At 51.8% G+C, this 22,784-nt stretch overlaps 1 protein-coding gene across 22 annotated transcripts in view; it reads right to left on the bottom strand.

Moving 5' to 3' along the window:
• MROH1 (maestro heat like repeat family member 1) overlaps positions 1-22,784 on the bottom strand; it is a 59,640-nt gene that overhangs the window by 9,255 nt on the left and 27,601 nt on the right. For 15 of the 22 annotated variants that reach the window (XR_010317852.1, XM_064268217.1, XM_064268224.1 and 12 more), the window contains 18 exons: positions 12,903-13,010; positions 12,333-12,477; positions 12,204-12,244; positions 11,919-12,060; positions 11,628-11,680; positions 11,398-11,505; positions 10,778-10,897; positions 10,222-10,344; positions 9,434-9,679; positions 8,283-8,405; positions 8,093-8,172; positions 7,788-7,902; positions 7,610-7,705; positions 7,429-7,533; positions 5,130-5,265; positions 4,909-5,021; positions 4,555-4,707; positions 2,256-2,410 (listed from right to left, as the gene is read on the bottom strand). Coding sequence is in view for 21 of the 22 variants with exons in the window: in XM_064268217.1 (XP_064124287.1) it covers positions 2,256-2,410; positions 4,555-4,707; positions 4,909-5,021; positions 5,130-5,265; positions 7,429-7,533; positions 7,610-7,705; positions 7,788-7,902; positions 8,093-8,172; positions 8,283-8,405; positions 9,434-9,679; positions 10,222-10,344; positions 10,778-10,897; positions 11,398-11,505; positions 11,628-11,680; positions 11,919-12,060; positions 12,204-12,244; positions 12,333-12,477; positions 12,903-13,010 (2,162 nt within the window). In the remaining variant the exon portion in view is untranslated. Of the gene's footprint in view, positions 1-2,255; positions 2,411-4,554; positions 4,708-4,908; positions 5,022-5,129; positions 7,274-7,428; positions 7,534-7,609; positions 7,706-7,787; positions 7,903-8,092; positions 8,173-8,282; positions 8,406-9,433; positions 9,680-10,221; positions 10,345-10,777; positions 10,898-11,397; positions 11,506-11,627; positions 11,681-11,918; positions 12,061-12,203; positions 12,245-12,332; positions 12,478-12,902; positions 13,011-22,784 lie in introns of those variants that run through there. The other 7 variants (XM_064268225.1, XM_064268226.1, XM_064268227.1 and 4 more) reach the window with 5 other exon arrangements.

The raw sequence follows: 22,784 nt of genomic DNA, 5'->3' as shown, positions 1-22,784 counted from the left end.
AGTAATTCTGCTCCTCCATGTGTACGCAAGAGACAAACAGGCTTCTGCTCACCAAGAGGATGACCAAGAATGTCCGCAGCATCATCGTCCCTGATGGCTCTGAAGTGCAAGCCACCTAAGTGTCCAGATAAAGTGTGCAGTGCACACAGCAACACCAACACCACAGGTCCACGGGAAGGTGTGAGCAGCGGAAGTACGGCCTGCTTAAATCCATACACACCAAGTCCTGGTCTGGTGACAGGCCCAGATGGTGCTGACCTCCCAGAGGACTTGGCTGAGGGGCACAGAGGTGAGTGGAGAGCAAAGCAAGTGGCAGCTATGTGACAAAGGACACTGGACATTAAGTGCAGAGCGATGATAAGCTTGTGGGCCAACCCAGCAAGGAGGCACAGCAGTCAGAAGCCTGGAGGCTGCGTGAGCGCCAGACTTCACACATGGGTAACTGCGCTTGCCGTCAATGTCAGAGTAGGGCAACTGCGAAAAGCAAAGAAGCAGAGGTGTACGGAGTATGAAAACAAAGGCCCCTGGATGGTGCAAATGGTTTGCACTCAGGTGCTAACCACAAGGTTGGTAGCTCAGACCCACCCAGTGGCTCCGCAGATGAAACAGGCCTGGCAATAGGCTTCCATAAAGATTCCAACCAAGGAAACTCTATTATGGCAGTTCCACTCTGTAACACCTGGGGTATCCCAAGTCACAAATCAACAATAAAAACAAATTCAACAACAAAAATGCTATAAAAACAGAGAGACTAGGTGACACCCATGGAAACAACAATCAAGAAATCAAACAAAGCATTGCATTGGGCAAATCTGCTGCAAAGGACCTCTTTAAAGTGTTGAAAAACAAAGATGTCACCTTGAAGACTAAGGTGCACATGACCCAAACCATGGTGTTTTCAATCGCCCAGATGCATGTGAAAGCTGGACAGTGAATAAGAAAGACTGAAGAACAACTGACCCCTTTGAATTGTGGTGTTGGCGAAGAATATCGAATATGCTGTGGACTTCCCAAAGAATGAACAAATCTGTCTTGGAAGAAGTACAACCAGAATGCTCCTCAGAAGCAAGGATGGCAAGAGGGCATCTTACATACTTTGGACATGTTGTCAGGAGGGTTCGGTCCCTGGAGAAGGACATGATGCTTGGTTGAGGGTCAGCAAAAAAGGGGAAGACCCTCAACGAGACGGACTGACACAGTGGCTGCAACAATGGGCTCAAGCATAACAATGATTGTAAGGATGGCATGGGACTGGGCAGTATTTCGTTCTGTGGTGCACAGGGTCGCTATGAGTCGGAACTTACTCGATGGTACCTAACAACAACAACATGTGACACTAGCAGAAAGCACAAGACAAGACATAGGACTTGAACCCAACACAGGAGCACGAGGTGCAGTGGCTCGTGCTCTGAAGGAACACCTCTGGAACCCACGGCGACAGATTGGCTGGAAGGGCGCTCCTGTGGACACACTGGGGGCATGATGCAATCAGTGCCCTAGTGGACACGAGACACCACCCACCTGGGGGGAACAAGGAGTTTAAACGTGGAGATGCCTGACAACATAGCCTCAGAACACACAGAAACAAGACCCAACAAAAGCGAAGGAAGAGACTGCACATTGCGAAAAATGTCAAGCACAGCTGCAGGGGCCAAGGGACTGTGTCCAGCACAGAGTCTCCAAGAGCTCACACTGCTGCCCAGGGCTGGCCTCCCTGGGGGACTTGGGTGCTCAGTGTGCCGACAGGCCAGGGCAAGCAGGGAGGGAGGCAGCCCAAGGAGTCAGGGGCTGCCCAAAGTCTTCAGGCAGAGGGCAAGGGGAATGAGTGGGCTGAGGGCAGGGGCAGCTGGACTGGGGGCAGCTGCAGGGAGGGCTACAAAGCACAGGCCACTGATGGGAGCTTGGGGGCTGGAGTGTGGCCATGGCTGCAGGTGACCCTTCCCTGGCAGTGTGCTGGGAAGGAGCACGCCAAGAGCCAGACATGGCCTGTGTACATTGCAATGCATCCAACGGAGAGGCCAGGGTGGCCTCATGGCTACAGAAGGGGCTTCAGGGGAGGATGGACAGGGACATCGGACCCACTGCCCACCGGGTGGCCATAAGGGAGAGCCTGGGGATGGGGTGGGCTGAACCAAGAGCACCTGATCCCCGGGCCCTGCTCTCCATGTGACTGTCACACCACACTTGGCTCAAGGTTTCCATGAAAAAAGGGGGGGCAAGAGAGGGCCTGGTGTCAAGCAGAGGTGAAACGGTACCTGTCAAAGGGCAGAGGGCTGCCCAGCAGGCTGGACACAACAGCAGCGCGGTGTTGGGAGGCCAGCAGATACACGCTGTGCTGGGCAGCCTTCAAGACGTGCTCCTCCTGGGTCCCCTGAAGCTTGGAGCGCAGCATGCTTATGATCTCGGGCACCTGCATGGGGCACACAATGGGCCATGTGGTCAGGATGTAGCCTCACCTGCCCCCTGATGGCCCAAGGCCCCCCCAGGTGGGACTTGCACTGGCCTACCAACAGCCCCCACATGGCCTTCCTGCACTGACGCAAGCTGGGGGCAGAGAGGACAGAGGGGACTGCTGCCTGGCTGAAACCATATCTCAAGGGACAATAAAATGCAAGGTACAGAATAGGACAGAGTGAAGCCCAGGCCGCCCAACTCAGCTGGCCCCGGCTCTGCAGGGACTTGACAGCCACACTCTCGTGGGTACCCTGTGCCTGTGGGGGTGCTGGCCTGGACTCTACCACAGGGAGCCCAACCACCAAGGCCACACAACTGGGAAATGCCAAGGTCTGGGGTGAAAACTGCCAAGATGGTGTCTGAGGTGTCTGACTTCCCCTTCTCTCTTGAAGGATATTTTCACTGGGTATAGAGTCACTATGAGTTGGAATTGATTCAACGGCAACTTTTTTTTTTTTTTAAATAGGATTTGGGTTGACGGTTCTTCTCTTCCAGCACTTGAAAAATGTATGCTCTTCCTTGGGGCCTCCTTGGCTTCTGATAAGAAATCCACCATCATTTGAATTGCTTTCCCCTTACCAATAAGGTATTCTCTTCACTGTTTCAAGGTTTTTCTTTCTCTTTACTTCCTAGAAGTCTGACTATGAGATGTCTTGTGGTAGATTTCTTTGAGTTGATCCTGTTTGGGATTCATTCAGCTTTTTCAATCAGTAGGTTATGTCTTTTGGGAAATGTGAGAAATGTCTAATATTTTTTCAGCCACACATTCTTTTTTCTCTCTCTCCCTGGGACTCTGATAAGACGCACGTTAGATTTTTTGTTGTTGGCCACGGGTCCCTGGGGCCCTGTTCATGTTGTTATTTTTCTATTGTTCAGATTGTGTACTTTCTATTGTTCTATTTTCCATTTCACTGATTCTTTCTTTAGTCCTCGGTTCTGTTTTAATAGTAGTTTTAATTTGTGTTGCTGTATGTCTCAGTTCTGCTCTATTCCCATACTATGACTTTCTAATTTCTCATGTTTCCAGCCTGCTCGTTGAAGCATTTTTACGACGACTGCTTCGAGTCCTTATCAGACAGCCCCATCATCCGAGGCGTCTTGGTGTTGGTATCGGTTGATAGTATTTCTCATTCAAGTTGACACTTTGCTGGTTCTCGGTATGATAACACAAGGTGGACCCACCGCATGTCCCCCTTACATAACTGCCGAACAGGCCACACCGCCTGTGCCACCCTCTGGGACATCACCGGGAGGCCCTTGCAATAAGCTCCCCTTTCTGCTTCTGTGCTTAGATTCAGCATGAGTTCCCTCCTACTAACAGAGATCAGGTGCCTTTCCTGGCCACCTGCCAGCAGCATATGCACACCCACTCTGCAGCCCCCAGCCTCAGAACCTCTACCCAACCGCAAACAGGCTCAGTCACCACTCCCCACCACGTGGGACTCAGAGGAGGTGAAGCACCTGTTTGGGAATCACTACTGCATGGTGCCAAGGCACATGCCAAGTGAGGGGCAGCGTGGAGACCCTCACCCCACATGGACCTGACATGGTGGGCATAGGAACCCTGTGGTTCTGCACTGCATCCACACTGAGTGTTGCGAGCAGCCAGCTCAGCAACACCAGCTCCTGGCAGGATTGCTACATTCTGGCAGTTTCTCCTCTCTCTTGCCCCCTTAGTTCCTTAGCAGAGCTGCTTTTGCCAGACCCTAACCTCTGTCTTCAGACAAGCGAAAGATTTGTTCATATCAGGCCCTCGGGGCAAGGGAGCAGGGCAGGGAGGGTCAAATCCCAGCAAGGTCTGGAAGGATCGCTCCCCCATCAGGTCTTTCCCAGCCTGCATTTCAGTACTAAGTAGGACAGTAGGATACTTTCATTGTTCCTAAAAGCCCTGTGCTTCACGCAGTCATCCTTGTCATCTCTCTGAACTAAATCTTATTATTCAATGGACTCCGGCCCTCACCCACCCCATCACCCCTCCAGCCCATCCAGCCCCACTCTGGCCCACTCTGGCCTGGCTCCATGCCACTCTGCCCCACTGCCTCAGTCCCTGCCCTTCACCCCAGCCCTGCCCCCTCAGGCCTCCCCCGTCCCCCGACCTGCCTTCTCCAGTAGAACCCCGCCACGCTCCTTCAGCAGACAGTTGATCATGACGGTGGCCGCATGGGAGCAGTTCTTGTCGGGATCCCCCAGAGCTTCAAATATAGTGAGCAGGAGGCTGATGAGCTGATCCGGTGGGAGGCGTTTCCCAATGATCTGAGAGGAGACAGTGGTGTCACAGACAGGGGAGATGAGCAGGTGATGCCCTCCTAGGCCTCAGTGAGATGGACATCGGGTCAGCACCCCCGATACATGCCTCCCTCCACACAGGATCCCTGCACTCTGGCCCAGTGCGCTCACAGGACAGTGAAGTGATGCTGGCCAGGTAGCCCCCTCCCCATGTGGAGCCCACAGCACCTGGGCAATGCTGTGGCAGGTGTGGAAGAGCACAGAGAGGTCGGGGTGCACAAGGCTGTCTCTGAGGGCCAGGAGCTGCTCGGCCACGTCGTCTCGGTAGTCCCGGGCAAAGCCTGCAGAGACAGAAGGGCCAGGGTTACTGAGGCCACCAGCTGCCTACCTGTCACCCACCAGCCCACTACCCTGGGGGATCCATGGACCTCACCCACCCAGGGGCTCACCTTCATAGCCCAGCTGGAGGTAGAGCAGCGAGTAGATGCAGCCCACGGCCTCTTGGCGGGTAGCTGGCCATAGGTCAGCACATCGCGGGGAGAAGAGGCCGACAAGGAGGCCCAGGTTGTGGAAGGGCACCAGTGCCTAGGACAATGGAGGCCAAAGGGAGGAGCTGGGCTGTGTGAGCACTCATGGGAGGCGGCACCAGCCTGCATCCCCCAACCCGTGGGAACCATCTGCTAGGCGAGGGAAGTCAGGCCAGCAACAGCCAGTGGCTGGAACGCAGCCCTGGGCTTCCTGATACCTGCATGCCCTACCTCCAGGATTGCCTGCCACATCACACCCCACCCTCCACACCCCACCACACCATGCCCCACGCTCCACACAGGCTCCCGCCCCTCAACTCTGACCACAACCAGCTACCTGTGCCCCTCAGAAGGGAACCTTCACCCTTGACCTTGGGGACAAGGATGAGGAGGAGGGCGAGGCTGCAGGTCACAGGCAGAGGCCTGGCCGGCATGCAAGAGCAGCCCCCCACCCAGTGCAGCAGAGTTGGGGTGCCCAGAACACAGGGGGAGGGCACAGACCAGGCTCGATCGCCACCCTGGGAAGTCCCCTCCCCAGAAGGCAGATCCTGGTGTGGAGGATGAGGGAAGGGGCTGTGCAACAGGAAAAGGCTGGATCCCACCCTTTTAAGCCTTTCCAGAGCCTCAGGTCCTGCCCCTTCCCCACCTTCCTGACAACAACCTTACTCCTTGCAGTAGGTCCTGTGACACATGTCCAGAACCCCCCAGCCCAAGCCTTCTTGCCTCACTCCATGTCCCCTGCAGCACCCAAGAGTGCCCAGCCCACCCTTCTCAAGCCCCTTCAAGGAGGCAATGACCACGTTTTGGCCATGTCCCAAAAGTCGCCAACGAAGAGAAAGTGGTTCAAGTCGGGAAGGAAAGGCTGGGGCTCCCATCTTCACGGGATGGGCGCGTGCCACCAGCACCAGAACAAACTCTGAAGAACGGGCCGTGCGAGGCTGGGAGCAGGAAGGGCTGCGAAGGGACACACAAAGTGCAGCCACAGGGAGACCAGAGCACGGATCCGCCTGTGTAGGCACTAAAGGTTTGGTTCATTTGAAAAAAACAAAACACCAGGGGGAAAAGTGTGCAGCCATTCTGACAAATGACAAAAGATCCTTATAGTCTCTGTTCCTGACAAAAATCCTCATTAAGACAGACAGATGCTTCCAGAACATGATAAAAAACTAAACACTGCCACGGAAATCAAGCACTATGCTGAGCAGTGACGCTCCAAGGCCCAGTGCTGCTGCTGCCTCATTGGTCTTTGCTCTGGAGGCACCAGATGGCAGGAGGACCTGAGGTGTGAACATACCGGGAAAAGAGGCAAAATAATTTTGTTATCAGCATTTGCAAATGATATGACGACACCAAAAAAGCACAAGAGTTAAGCAGACTAAGAAAACCATCAGAAACAACAAAAGAGTTCACAAACTACCCAGAGTATAATTATCCAAAAACCCACAGTTCTCCTATACACCAGCAATGACCCATCACAAAGTGGAAGAAAAACTACACTGCCAACAAGGCTCTAGCCAGACCCTGAACCCAAAGCCAGGGCACGTGAAGGAGACCGGACGTTGCTTCTGAGGAACCTAAAGGTGATGTGCCTCATTATTCAAGCGGGTTTCTCATTCAAGGATGCTGCTGCCCAACAAACTGGTCCATCGGGTCAACGCGATCCTCAACAGCATCGCACAGGAACGCCCATGTCTGTTTCAAAATCACCCCAACTAATGACCTCGTAGGAGCCACAGAAAATTCTGCAAAAGCATAGCATTACGCGATTGCTCTTAGCAAATAGTGAAGTGCGTGTAACGCAAGTGCGGTTGTCAAACAAGCTCCCACCCCATGCTGGGCACCCAGCCCCTGCCTTTGCCCCAATGGCTACTTCTGCCTGGAGTGCCCTGGCTCTGCTGCTTTCAGACCCAATCCCCCATCACCTCTGGCCCCAGTTTGGGGAACACAGCACACGTATCATCCCATTAGCCCTGAGCCCGTGTCTGCCTGGGGTGATTTCTGCCCCTGCATGTCCTCGACCATTCTCTCCAGAAAGAGGGTTCTAGGCCAGGGCAGGTGTGCTGGGCCTGGAATAGCACAAGAACCATGAGAGGGAGGCTGGTGGGCAGGTCACAAGCAGAGGTGCAGCAGGTGGGCCATGGAGGATGGGTCACGGGTTGGGGTGTGGCGGGCGGGCCAGGCCACAGGTCGGGGTGTGGCGGGTGGGGTGGCCCGTACTCACACTGACGTGTAGGTGCTCCAGAAAGTAGCGCAGCAGGCAGGCGCTGACCCCTAGCGCACGCTCCCGCTCGTGGCTGCGGGGCGACTTGATCCATGGGTTCAGGTGCTGGGGAAGAGGGGGGCTGCACCACAGGCTGCACGGGGTGGCTGAGGGCAGGACGCAGGGCGAGGGTGTTGTATACCTCCACCATGATCTGCAGGCCCTGAGGGGTCATGTTCCGATGCAGGAGACTCGTCAGCAGGTCCTCCAGGGCGTGGACCGTGTCCAAGTACAGGGCCTGGAAGAGGAGCATGAGGCCACCACCTCCGATGAGTGACCTGCTTGTGGCACAGGGCATGCGGGCAGCAGGGGGTGCACACCTTGCGGTCGCTGGCATCCTCGCCTTCGGGCTCCGGCAACAAGGCCATGACGCTGTGCAGGCAGCCATGGGTCACCTCTGCCCGCATCTGCTCTTCTAGCGGTGGCTCCAGGGAGCTGAGCAGCCAGTCAAGGGGCAACCAGGGCAGTCCCCAAGTGGATCAGCACAGTGCCCCATGTGCTCGCAGGCACTCCAGGCCCAAGACAGCACCCCACTCCCCAGAGTGGACACGTAGTCACGTGCCAACACACCTCCACACAGACTGGCACACACACGTTTGCGCATGAACAAGGAAGGAGAGGATACACCAGCAGTGTGCACGCCACCATGGCCATCTTCCGCAGCGGTGTCCTCAGGGAGTCCAGGGGCTCTGCCCGGATGAACTCCTACCCAGGCAGCACCCAGCTCAGCACCCGGGGGCCCAGCTGCCTTCCCACGTTGACCTCCCCCTGTGCTGCCCATTGTGTGCTGTGCTGTCCCAAATGTTCCCGCTCACCATCATGTGTGCCACCAGCTCTGCTTTCCATGAGAAATGGAAGGCGCCAGCCTGCGCACTGCCACAGATGGCCTGGCTGACCATGCAGACACTCTGGACGAGGCACAGCTTCAAGGCCGGGTCCTGGGGAGACAGTGCGCTGCAGGGGCCCACCCCACCCCTAACCAGCCTCTACCTAAACAGTGGCACCCCAGAGCACCAGCAGAGCCCGGAAACGGTCCCCCCCCCATTCTGAAAGAAACCCGAGACAGCGCCCACACTCCGAAGCTAGCCATGGCCCTGTAGCCTGCCGCCACTCCCCTGCCCAAAGCCACACGTGGACAGAGAACTGCATGGGATGTCCTGGCTCTGCTGCCCGCACCACAGGGCCTGGGACTCAACCTTGGGCTCTACCCCGTGGCCAGAGGGGCCCCCTCCGCTGCCTCCCACCTCCCCTCGCGGGGAGTGGAAAGGCACCCCCTCCATGCTGCCGACAGGCCCTGTGAGGTCAGAAAAGGAACAGGGGACAGCTCTCCTGAGGGTGTGAGTGAGCCGGCCTGTGGCAGCCCGGGGTCCAGAGGCAGCGGCCTTGTGTGCCACGGGGGAAGAGGGAGAGGGGCTCCCGTTCTGATAGGTTCAAGAACAGGGGCGCATCTCAGAGCAGGTGGTGTGGCTGTTTCTCTCACTCCCCGCCAACACGGGAGTCCCAGGAAGGGCTGCTTTTCAAGAGAAGGACTCCACCCCCAACGTGGGTCTCCGGTCACTCGCGGAGGCTGTGCCCCATCAAGTTAGTGCCAAAGAAAGTCCAGAAAAAGGAAACACGTTAGCGAGGCCAGGAGACGTCGGCCCTGGCTGGGGACAGACAGCCAGCCAGCAGGCGCTGGGGGCAGAGCCAGAGGGGACAGCTGTGCTGTGGCCGTGAGGTAGGTCGGCCGCTGGGCTCCCCATAGGCCTGCGGGCAGCAGCCCCCATCTCCTCCCCACGCCAAGGGGAGGGGTTGCTCCTGAGGACACAGGGACAGTGCTGGGCCCTGCAGTGGTATTCTAGAACGTTCCTGTGGGCTGGGACCAGAGGCCCCAGTGTGCCCGTCTGGCTTCTGCCCTGCAGCCCCCAACCAAGCAGAGGAGGAGAGAGCCTGAAAGCAGAGTCACGCTCGGCTCTGAGCACTGTACCTTGGTTTCTACTTTTATCCCCAGAACCTGAACAACAGAAAGCAAGAGAGTCACAAGACGAGGCCCATGTGAGTGCCCCCAGGGCGGGGCCCGGCCCACCTTGGTGCTGAAGTACTGGAACATGTTCCGCAGGATATCTGCCTCCACCCGGGCCAGCACCAGCTCGCGGGGCGCCTGCGCAGCCACATGCCCGTAGCACAGGATCAGGGTGCCCTTCACCTTCTCCACCTCGCTCTCGCTCCGATCCTGGGTCAGTGAAGGGCACAACTCTGATTATACAAAGGCCCTCCACCAAGGCAGGCGTCGGGGCTCTAACTAGCAAGTCCTTCCAGGGAAGAAGGGCCAGAGTCGGTCAATGACGGCAAAAGCACCGCTGACCACAGGGATACTGCCCAGCCGGGCCTGGGGACAAAGGGGGACGGGTGAGCAGAACAAGACCAAGGGGACATATATGGCCTCTGCTATCCCTTCTTCTTTAATGGTGCCTGGCTCCGAATATGCTTAGTAGCCATGGCCACCAGGGGGCAGAGCAGATCCCAAAACGCTTGGTAGGCAGTCCCAAGGCTTGCTCACTGGCTTGCTCAGTCCTGCCCTCCTCTGCTTGGGAGGAGCCCACACTTGGGCTGGGCCTAGGTGTCCGGCGGGACCACGTTGCTGAGAGAAACAGAGTTGTCCCAAGGGGCACTACACCCTCCCCTGATGCCACAGGGACACAGATCACAGATCTGGACCGGGCATGTCCCTGGGTCCCCCACCCCACCCCACCCCCACCTGCCTGCCCTCCATACCTTGAAAATGCTCAAGATGCCGACGGACTTCCTGAACACGTCAGACCTTACAAAGTCCTCCAGCTGGGCCAGGGCATCGTCCAGGTGTGAAATAGCACAGATGCCGAAGCAGCAGGCCAGGCCCTGGGGGTCACACAGGGGCTTGCAAGGTGAGGGCCTCCCACACACAGGCCTGGGGACATCTGGCCAAAGGGTGGGAGGGGCACAAAGGACAGCACTGCACCCCACTTCTGCCCAGAGGCTTCTCCTGGACCTGAGCCTGCGGCGAGGGCCTGGTGGGCCTGCCATTGACTCAGGAGCAGAGCTGGCCTCCCAGGAGGGGCCTGTTGCTGCACAAGACACTGGTCTCAGAGTAGGAGGCAGGGCAGGCCAGCCTGGAGGAAGATGCCTGACAAGCAGGGGAGGGGCCTGGGCTGGCCCTGAGAGCAGCGTGTCAGGGGTACACACACATGCACAGGGTTCGCATGCACACACATATGTGCACGTGTGCGCATGATGTGCAAACACTGCCCCCACACACACGTCCAGACTGCACACACAGTGGCTCTTGGGGCACCTCGTGCTCCGCCTCCTCCTGGTATCTGGCCGTCTCCAGCAGCTCTTGAAGGTGTTTCCTCACCACCTCCTTACTGGATGCAGCACCCAAGGTGGTCCCTATGCATTTATACAGGAAGTTCTGGAACAGAGCACAGAGCACGGGGGCATTCACTCCAGAGTGGAGAGATGCACGGGAGCCACAGCCCTGCCAATAATGCCCTGGCTGACCCAGAGAAGGCTGTGCCGGACGCCGGGGCCACCAGAGTGGGAGCTCAGGCACCAAGTGACAGGACATCAGGGCTGGGGGGACAAGGGGCAGTGTGCTTGGAGAAAACACCAGCTGAGCCATAGCAGGACCCTGAGCTGGTGCAAACGCGGCCCAGCAAAGGCACGAAGAAGCCACGGCCAGCAGCGCCAGAGGAGGGAGAGGCTGCACCATTCAACTGGTCCCAAGCCAGACTGCCCGGGTCAGGCCCTGGCTCCAGTGTTTGCTCCCTGGGTGGTGCAGGCTGCTGACCTCTGACCTGTCATGGAACAGGGCCCAGTGCACAGGCCGTACCTCTTGGGGTGCCCCGTTGTAGCAGGGTAGCTGACCCCCAACCTGCAATGGAAGGGGCCTGGCACTCAGGACCCACGCACCTTCTCCTGGGGCATCCCGTTGTAGCAGGGCAGCTGCTTGCACATCTCCAGGCTCAGCTGGGAGACCCATGTGTTGTCAGACACGACGGCCAGAGTGTCCCTCAGGAACTGTGAGCGAGAAGAGATGCCACTGGGGATGGAGTATGTCCAGGGGAGAGGGCACCACAGACCCCTAGCATCTGTGGGCTCTGTGCTGGGACAGGCTACCCTGCCTTCCCTTCGTTTCTCACCATCAAAAGCTTTTCCTCCCATTCCTTCCGCGACAGGGTTTCCTCGGTGCATTCTGGGAGGAGTAGAAACCCAGTCGGCCTGGGCCTGGCCATGCAGGCCTACCCCATACACACAGGTGTGGCCTCGGCAAGCCAGCAGCCAGTACCTGCCCTACCTGCCCAGGTGACCAGGCCTAGAGCTGGGCCACTTCCCACAATGTAACTGCACTGGGAGCGCCATCCTGACCTACCACAGAGGCTGCTCCTCCCATCAACCAGACCCCAGCCCCCCGCGGGGCTGCGGGGCCTCACCGTCCAGGTGCTGCACCAGCCGGGGGATAGTCGTCTCCCACCTCGGGCCCAGCAGAGGGTGGATGCGTTGATGAAGGACGTGCAGCAGCCGCAGTGAGGCCGCACCACGGCCATCCCCCACATAGGGGTCAGAGGACACGACCTGCAGGGGGTGGCAGTGAGAAGCAGGCTGGCTGGAGGAGGCATGCATGGCTGCACACAGCTCCCCCCAGGTGGCCGCCAGAACTGAGCAGCAGGGGAGCGCCCCCCCCACCTCCTGGGACCCAGAACCAGGGCAGCGCTCACCAGCAGTCTGGCAGTTATGGCATAGGGTGACGGGAGGTTCGCTGAAACGAGAGCACAAGGGCGCCGTCACACGGGGAAGCCATGCCCCAGACTCCCAGACCCCTCGGCGCCAGGCAGGACGGCACACACCGCTGGCCTCGTACTGGCTGAGGAAGGCGTCGGCCCCAGCCTCCTGCCTCTTCAGGGCCAGATGTGCCAGGCTCCGGCAGAGTGGGGTCAGCGCTCCGGTGAACTGCACGGGTGTGAGGAACTCGAGCAGGTACGGCCAGAGCACCTGGGGGCAGAGTGCCTGGTCTGCGGGCGGTGGTCCCCAGTGGGCAGGGGAGCCCGGACAGGCCCGGAGAGGCAGCGCCCACAGGAGACACGTGGGGGCCTGGACCGCTCTGGAGGCCAGTCTGTCCCATGTGTGCCCATCCCTGCTCCAGGCTCAGGAAGGGCTGGGCAGACTCTCTGCTTGTCCTGCTAAGAGCAATAAGCTGCGAGGGCCCCAGGAAGGGCTGCCCACTGCCGCCCTTTATGGTCAACTTGACCAGGGTTGGAGGGAGAATGGTCAGTCACAGAGCAGGTGTGACCCCACATGGGCAAGGGCTCAGAGGAGGGTGGGGGGGACCCTGTGCTGAGGGCTCTGCTCGGGGGCACAGCCAGAACGGGGTACTCTCCGACAGGCTGGGGGTGGGCTGGCGAGGGCCACGCACTCACGTCGCTCATCCTGTCCACAGTGGTGCTGATGAGGTAGAGGGTGCTGATGCTGATCGCGCGTACGCTGTCCGCAGGCAGGTCCTCACTGCCCAGGCCCTGCCTCTTGGGCTGGGGGCAAAAGTGTGTGTGGGTGGCCGCAGGGCAACCTGCCCTCTTATGTATGATTCACCAGCAGGGCCAGGCACTCCGCCGCAAGGCACCATCCGGCCCCTGCCAGCCTCAGACTGAAACCCCACCCTGCGCTGTGGCCACCCTGAAGGCAGGTGCTGGCTCAGTGCTGGTCTGCAAAGTGAAGGACACCAAGCACTCCTGTCAGCAGTGGTGCGCCAAGTCCTCCGTCTACTGACATGGGAGGCACAGATAATGTGGAAAACGGCACCACAGAAGAGCTGCTGCATTCCTACCACCAACTGTCTACCGCAGCAGCCTCGGGAGGTAAGTGGCCACTCCCAGCAGCGGCTGTGGTCCCCTCACCCACGGAGTTAAGGCCCCAAAACCTGGATCCGGGAGACTTCTCTGCAAGGGTGTCATAAAGTGTGTCACAAAAAAAAGATGCATCAGGTCCTAACCCCGGTACCTGTGAGCGTGGCCCTGTCTATAAACCAGGTCTTTGAAGATGTGGTCAGCTAGGTTAACACGAGATCACACTGGAGTAGGGCGGATGCTATTCTCACTGAGTGGTACCCTCATAAAAGAGGAGAAGGGACGCAGACACACACAGACGGAAGACAGCCAGACGTGTGAAGACGCCTCTACTAACCAAGGAACCCCTGGGGCCACCAGAAACCAGAGACAAGGAAGGCTCCCCTCCTAGGGCCAATAGAGAGCGTGGTCCTGCCGGTGCCCTGAACTCAGACTCCCAGCCTCCAGAACGGAAAGACAACGAATTTCTGTTCTCAGAAGTCACCCAGTGTGTGGTACGTGTTGCAGCAGCCACAGGAAGCACATACACAGGGTGCTCTGAATACCAAAAGGCAAAAACTGAAACTACAGAGAGAAACTGCAAAACCACAGAGATTGTGGGAAAATTTCACACATCTCCCCTGGAAACCAAAGGTCGAAGCAAAGAAATAATCGACATCAAGGCCTTGAACAACAACTTTTAAGCATGCTCTAAAATACAGATAGAACTTTACACCAAACGCACTCAAACAATTTTTAAAACCTGATCATCTGTTAGGTTGAAAAGGAAATCTCAGCAAACACTCAAAAGCAGAAATCATCCTGGCCAAATTCAGTGTATACAATGCAATAAAATCACAAACCCGCAAATGGAAAGATGAACATGTTTAAACACCCTAAAAAATACATTTGGGTTAACAAAGAAATCCAAGAGAAAATGCAAACTACCTGATAAAGAACATCGAGAGGACCCAGACTCCAAGGCCACCAGACACACACACAGGCCAAGAACGAGTGCTTAGCCTCATAAACATACTATAAATGGGAAAATGGGAGCAATACGAAGCAAGAACAAGAAAAACACTCCAGGAATATTATGTGAATAATTATAACAGTTAAAATAAAGAATTCGATTCAGGAAATTAATAGTTAAATGGATATATCTTCACTTAAAGCACAATAAAAGTTTAAAAAAAAAATAGTAAATGGATATAGCCAAGGAAGAAATTACCAACTTTGAAGAATAGATTGAAGAAGCCTGCAAGGAGAGAGAAAGAACAGAAATTTTAAAAGAACGAGAAAAAAGAAGCCTACGAGATGTAGAGGGCAAACACTGACAGACAACAGAAGGGCCAGCATCAGAGACGACAGAGAACAGGGAGCGTTTATAGAAATGACAGAGATGAAAGTCCCAGAAATGAGGGATAACAACCTCTCATCTGAAAAGGGCCCACGGTACTGGGCAGGGAAGCCTGAGGTGGGCCTAGGCGACTTTTTGTGCCAAGAAGTATGGGAGCATGCAAAGGACGGTGGGGACCCGTCGAGAGGACACAGGGTGGAAAGGGCAGGTGTCACGTGACGGGGACTGAGTTTCTGTTGCAGTGATGGTGACTGTAATTAATGCCACTGAGTTGTACTTGCAAAAAACGTTGAAACAGTAAATGTTCTATTATATATATTTTACCACAATAATAAAAAAAAAGGACACAGGAGCCAGCATAAAGGGGCTTCCACTGGCCAAATCTGGGACAGCTTGAGCACCAAAACCAACGGCAGTAATGGGTACAGACCACTGCATGAGGTAGGAGCCCAAGGTCCACACTGAGGCATGCATACGATTGTGTGAACATAAGGACACGTGAACACAGGAACATGTGAGTTATAAACAGAGAAATGTGTGAATGCATGAACATAGTAACAAGTGAGTAGGTAAATGTCCATATGAATGTGTGAACGTGCGACCGTGTGAGCGTATGAACATGAGAACATGTCTGTATGAACATATGAACGTGAGCATATGGATACAGCAACATGTGAACTTTTAGAAATACGAATATATGATTGCATGAACGTACAAATATGAGTTATAAACATACGAACAGGAGTTATGAACTGTGAAAGTATGAACACACGAACATGCATGAACACATGACTATGCAAATATGAACGTGTGATTGTATGAACACATAAATCTGTGAGTTATGAACATGAGTGTATGAACGTGTGAACGCATGAACGTGCGCCCGTGTGGACGCAGGAACGTGCGCCCGTGTGGACGCAGGAATGTGTATACGAACATATGAATGTGTGCATGTACAAACATACAACTTTATTACAGCAGAGTTCCGAAGAATAAACAAAGACAAATTAATGGAGTTAAGGAATCACCAGTCGATGTTAAAACTAGTGGGTAAAAGTTTGATGAGCAAGAAGATGTTGACTGAGTCTCAAAGCAACTCCCTACAAACGACTTCTTAATTACCAGGGAATTGGCGGTAACTCCCTAGAGCAGAGGCCAAGCACCAGCAAGCAATCAGAGCCAGCAGCACCACTACCCTAACAGCCCAGACCACCAGCCTCTCACGTGAGGCACTGGAGGACACACGGCATTCCCGGCAGAAACACCAGAATCTCACCACCTGTAAACACCAACCAGACCCCAACAGAGGGAGAGTCTGCAAAACAGCCTTTCCGAACTCTTAAAAGATATCAAGGTCTAGAAGCACAAAGAAAGGAGGCTAAAGAAACGTAACAACTAAATACAATGCATGACTCTGGACTGGATCCTGGACAAGGAAGTAGCTACCAAGGATGTAACTGAGACGCTGCTGAGATAAGAACATGGACTACGGATTAAGTCACACTAAAGTAACAGTCCATGTGTACAGTCACCGTTTATGTTGGTGAAAGTAGGTACTTGCAATGAAGAAGTTGTTGGTCTTGCAAAATTCTGTCATTCCATCTCCAGCATCATTTCTATCACCAAAGCCATATTTTCCAAATACTGGTCCTTCTTTGTTTCCAACTTTTGCATTAAAATCACCAGTAATTATCAATGCATCTTGATTGCATGTTCGATCAATTTCAGACTGCAGCAGCTGATAAAAATCTATTTCTTCATCTTTGGCCCTAGTGGTTGGTGCGTATATTTGAATAATAGTCGTATTAACTGGTCTTCCTTGTAGGCGTATAGATATTATTCTATCACTGACAGTGTTGTACTTCAGAATAGATCTTGAAATGTTCTTTTTGACAATGAATGCAACACCATTCCTCCTCAAATTGTCGTTCCCAGCATAGTAGACTATATGATTATCCGATTCAAAATGGCCACCAGTCCATTTCAGCTCACTAATGCCTAGGATATCGATGTTTATGCATTCCATTTCATTTTTGATGATTGCCAATTTGCCTAGATTCATACTTTGTACATTCCAGGCTCCTATTAGTAATGGATGTTTGCAGCTGTTTCTTCTCATTTTGAGTCATGCCACGTCAGCAAATGAAGGTCCCGGAAGCTTTACTCCACCCATGTCATTAAGGTCGACTCTACTTTGAGGAGTCAGCTCTTCCCCAGTCATCTTTTGAGTGCCTTCCGACCTGAGGGGCTCATCTTCCAGCACTATATCAGACAATGTTCCACTGCTATTCATAAGGTTTTCACTGCCTAATGTTTTCAGATGTAGACTGCTGGGTCCTTCTTCCTAGTCTGTCTTAGTCTGGAAGCTCAGCTAAAACCTGTCCTCCATGGGTGACCCTGCTGGTATCTGAATACCGGTGACATAGCTTCCAGCATCACAGCAACACCCAAGCCCCCACAGTACGACAACCTGACACACGGACCTCGCCAGATGGAATACACAGAAATCAAATCGACTACATCTGTGGAAAGAGGCAATGGAAAAGCTCGATATCATCAGTTAGAACAACGCCAGGGGCCGACTGTGGAACAGACCATCAACTGCTCATATGCAAATTCAAGCTGGAACTGAAGAAAATCAGAGCAAGTCCACGAGAGCCAAAATATGACCTTAAGTATATCCCACCTGAATTTAGAGACCATCTGAAGAACAGAGTTGATGCATTGATCACTGGTGACTGAAGACCAGACGAGTTGTGGAATGACATCAAGGACATCATCCATGAAGAAAGCAAGAGGTCACGGAAAAGGAAAGAAAGAAAAGACCAAGATGGATGTCAGAGGAGACTCTGAAACTTGCTCTTGAACGTCCAGCAGCTAAAGCAAAAGGAAGAATTGATGAAATAAAAGAACTGAACAGAAGATTTCAAAGGGCAGCTTGAGAAGACAAAGTAAAGTATTATAATGACATGTGCAAAGAGCTGGAAATGGAAAACCAAAAGGGAAGAACACGCTCGGTGTTTCTCAAGCTGAAAGAACTGAAGAAAAAATTCAAGCCTCGACTGAGTTGCAATAGTGAAGGATTCTATAGGGAAAATATTAAACGACACAGGAAGAAGATAAAAGGAATACAGAATCATTATACCAAAAAGAATTAGTCGGTGTTCAACTATTTCAAGAGGTAGCATATGACCAGGAACCGATGGTACTGAAGGAAGAAGTCCAAGCTGCTCTGAAGGCACTGGCAAAAAACAAGGCTCCAGGAATTGATGGAATATCAACTGAGATGTTTCAACAAACGGATGCAGCGCTGGGGGTGCTCACTCGTCTGTGCCAAGAAATATGGAAGACAGTTTCCTGGCCAAATGACTGGAAGAGATCCACATTTCTGCTGCAGCAGTATATTGACAGGGAACTGCCAGAAATTCAAGCCGGTTTCAGAAGAAGACATGGAACCAGGGATATCACTGCTGATGTCAGATGGATCCTGGCTGAAAGCAGAGAATACCAGAAGGATGTTTACCTGTGTTTTATTGACTATGCAAAGGCATTCCACTGTGTGGATCATAACAAATTACGGATAACTTTGCGAAGAATGGGAATTCCAGAACACTTAATTGTGCTCATGAGGAACCTTTACATAGATCAAGAGGCAGTTGTTCAGACAGAATAAGGGGATTTGATTGGTTTAAAGTCAGGAAAGGTGTGCGTCAGGGTTGTATTCTTTCACCATACCTATTCAATCTGTATGCTGAGCAAATAATCCAAGAAGCTGGACTATATGAAGAAGAGCGGGGCATCAGGATTGGAGGAAGACTCATTAACAACCTGCATTATGCAGATGACACAACCTGGCTTGCTGAAAGTGACGAGGACTTGAAGCACTTACTAACGAAGATCAAAGACCACAGCCTTCAGTATGGATCACACCTCAACATAAAGAAAACAAAAATCCTCACAACTGGACCAGTGAGGAACATCATGATAAACGGAGAAAAGATTGAAGTTGTCAAGGATTTCATTTTACTTGGATCCACAATCAACAGCCATGGAAGCAGCAGTCAAGAAATCAAAAGATGCATTGCATTGGGCAAATCTGCTGCAAAGGACCTCTTCAAAGTGTTGAAGAGCAAAGATGTCACCCTGAAGACTAAGGTGCGCCTGACCCAAGCCATGGTATTTTCAATCGCATCATATGCGTGTGAAAGCTGGACAATGAATAAGGAAGACCGAAGAAGAGTTGACGCCTTTGAATTGTTTCAGGGAAGAATATTGAATACCCCATGGACTGCCAAAAGAACGAAGAAATTTGTCTTGGAAGAAGTGCAGCCAGAATGCTCCTTAGAGGCAAGGATGGCGAGACTGCGTCTTACATACTTTGGACATGTTGGAAGGGATCAGTTCCTGGAGAAGGACATCATGCTTGGCAGAGTACAGGGTCAGCGGAAAAGAGGAAGACCCTCAACGAGGTGGACTGACACAGTGGCTGCAACAATGGGCTCAAGCATAGCAACAATTTTGAGGATGGCGCAGGACCGGGCAGTGTTTCGTTCTGTTGTGCACAGGGCCGCTATGAGTCAGAACAGACTCAACAGCACCTAACAACAACAAAGTAACAGTATGGTCTCATGTTGAATTTCCTGATTCTGACAACTGTACCATGATTAGGTAGGAGACTGTCTTTATTTTCAGAAAATAAACAACATGCTCAGTATTTAGGGATTTTAAACGGGCAAAATGTCTCCAACTTACTCTCAAATGATTCAGAAAAAAAGAAACTGTGTGTGTACGTGCAGTGTATGCATGTGTGTGGATAAAATAAAGAATGCCAAAGACATCACAAGAAAACAAACTGCAAACCCAGATTCCTCATGAATACAGATGCAAAGATCTTCAACAAAATAGCAGTAAACTGAATCCAGCAACATGTAAAGAGGATTATACACCATGACCAGGTGGGATGTACCCTAGAAATCCAAGGGTAGTCCAACATCTGTAAGTCGGTTAATGTGATACAGCTTATCACTGGAATAAAGGACAAAACCCAGGTGATCATCTCAGTAGACGCAGAAAAAGATCTGACAAAATCCAACATCCCCTCATGATAACAACATTCGACAAACGAGGAACAGAGGGGACTTCCTCAACCTAATAAAGGGCACCTATGAAAAACCCACAGCTAACATCACACTTAGTGGTAAAACAGTAAATTCTTTCACCCCAAGAAATGGAACAAGACAAGAAGGTACACTTTCACCATTTTTGTTCAACAGTGTACTGGGGGCTCTGGCCAGGGCAATTAGGCCAAAAAAAGAAATAAAAGGCATTCAGATAAGAAAGGGAGAAGTAAAACTATTTCTATATGCAGATAACATGATCTTGTACACAGTAAATCTTAAGGAATCAATTAAAAAAACTATTAGAGCTAACACATGAACTCAGCAAGGTTGCAATATACAAGATCAATATGAAAAACAATTTTGTTTCTATACAGTAGCAATGAACAAAACAAAAATTAAACTAAGAAAACAATTACATTTACAGTAGCATCAAAAGAATACTTAGGAATAAATTTAATAAAGGAAGTATAAAACTTATACTCTAAAAAGTACAAAACACTGTTGAAGGAAATGAAAGAAGATCTAAATAAATGGAGAGACATCATGGATCAGAAGACTTAATATTGCTAAGATGGCAAAACCAAAGCCATTGCTGTCGAGTCGATTCCGACTTACAGTGACCCTATAGGACAGGGTAGAACTGCTGCATAGTTTCCAAGGAGCACCTGGTGGATTCGAACTGCCGACCTTTTGGTTAGCAGCTGTACCACTTAACCACTGTGCCACCAGGGTTTCCCTAAGATGGCAATACTCCTCAAACTGATCTACAGAGTCAACACAATCCCTATCAAACTCCCAGCTGTTTTTGCAGAAACTGACAGAGTGCCTAAGAAGAGATAAAGAAGTCCAAGGCCTTTATACTTAATTTCAAGGATTAAAGTTAGTTTTAAGGATTAACAAACTACTTAAAGTGCAAAAATCATAAAACCATGTTTAACTGAAAATTAATGATAGTAGAAAGTACCACTAACTCAGCAATAATCAGTTTTTTCTTAGAAACGTGTTGTCTAACTCCAGGATAAACACAGCTGCGGGTGCGTCTGTGTCAATGTTTCACCCACACCCTTGGGTAGTGCTGCGCATCCCAGAAGCGAGTTAGCACTCCTTAGCCCCCAGTGGAATCCTCACTTCAGAGGTAGTCATGCTAAGTTTCAAATATTTCTGCAAGGGAGTGTTTATTAATTAGCACAAAAGGTATCAAATATTAGAAATAACTTGCTATTGGGGAAAGAAGTGATAAATACACGTGGTTGCGCAGGCATGTTTTGCTTGTTGTTTTTCCCATGTTGTTTTAGAATCAGCTTGCCTAGCTCTAGGCTTGGGGGAAAAAAGTGTATCATCTAGAAAGACTATTAAAAAGTTGAATTTGTAATATGTTAAAAGAGCAATCTCAGTTTTATGCCCACAAATTCAACAACTTAGACAAAAGGAGAAAACTCTGGAAAGACAATGTGTTAGCAGCAGCTTGATCTTTAGAAGAAGGTCTGCTTGCAGGGCCGGACTGTGGCTAGAGTCCTGGAACGGCTTTTTGAAACATTCTCTAAGTATTAAGATGGTTGGGCTGCTTGAGGCACTGAGCGCCTGCTTTCCTTCTGGGAGTCTGGAACTTGGGTGACTGTGGCTGGCAGAGCGCCTATATGACCAGCCCCCAATAACAACCCTGGACTCAGTTTTTGATAGGTGTCCCTGGGCTGACACGCTGCTGCATCCCGTTGCTGCAAGAGGGAGTATACTGTGCTGCCCCTCCCTCAAAACCCACCTGATATGGGTCATTTACTCGTTGTGATAAACTACAGCTGTGAGTATAACTGCCTCTGAGCCCTGCTGAGTCCTTCTAGGCAAATCACCAAACACAGAGGTGGTCCTGGGACCCGCAACCCAGAGATACACCACCAAAGCTTATTCAAGAAAAACAGATACCCCAAATAGTCCTGCCTACTGAAGAAACTGAATTCATGACTAAGAATGTCCCAACAGAGAAACCTACAGGCCTACATGGTTTCACTGGTGAGTTCTACCAAAGATTTAAGAGAAAAATAATTCTTGACAGACTCTTCCAGAAATTAAACTCATTAGCATTACAGACAAGGCAAAGAAAGGGCAGACCAAAATCTCTCATGAAGAAATATAAAAATTCTCAACAAAATATGAACAGATCACTTCCAGCAGTACAGTACAAGAGTAGTAAGTCATAACCAACCATAATCCCTGTTGTTGCTGTTAGGTGCCACCAAGGTGGTTTCGACTCATAGCAACCCTGTATACGACAGAATGAAACAGTGCCTGGTCCTGCGCCATTCTCACCGTCGTTGCTCTTGTTTGACCCCATCGTTGCAGCCACTCTGTCAATCCACCTCATTGAGCGTCTTCCTCTTTTTTGCCTCTACTTTACCAAGCATGGATGTCCTTCTCCAGGGACTGGACCCTCCTGATAACATGTCCAAAGTACGTGACACGTAGTCTCACCATCCTCACTTCAAAGGAGCACTCTGGCTGTATTTCTTCCAAGACAGCCTTGTTCATTCTTCTGACAGTCCATGGTGTATTCAATATTCTTCACCAACATTGTAATTTGAAGGCATCAATTCTTCTTTGGTCTTCCTTATTTATTGTACAATTTTCGTACACATGTGAAGCAACTGAAAACACCATGGCTTGGGTTAGGGGCACCTTAGTCCTCAAAGTGACGTCTTTGCTTTTGAATACTTTAAAGAGGTCTTTTGCAGATTGTCCCAAAGCAAAGGTCGTGTGATTTCCTGACTGCTGCTTCCATGGGTGTTGACTGTGGATCCAAGTAAAATGAAATCCTTGACAACTTCAATCTTGTCTCCATTTATCATGATGTTGCTGACTGGTCCAGTTATGAGGATTTCTGTTTTCTTTACGTTGAGGTGTAATCCATACTGAAGGCTGTGGTCTTTGATCTTCATCAACAAGTGCTTCACGTCCTCTTCACTTTCAGCTGGCATTAAGCCACAGTGAAGTACCACCTATTGGGAT

This window comes from Loxodonta africana, chromosome 14 (genome assembly GCF_030014295.1).
Source record: "Loxodonta africana isolate mLoxAfr1 chromosome 14, mLoxAfr1.hap2, whole genome shotgun sequence".
NCBI classification, from domain to species: domain Eukaryota; kingdom Metazoa; phylum Chordata; class Mammalia; order Proboscidea; family Elephantidae; genus Loxodonta; species Loxodonta africana.
Note: the sequence above shows the minus strand (reverse complement) of the source record. Positions and strands in the feature narration are given on the sequence as shown.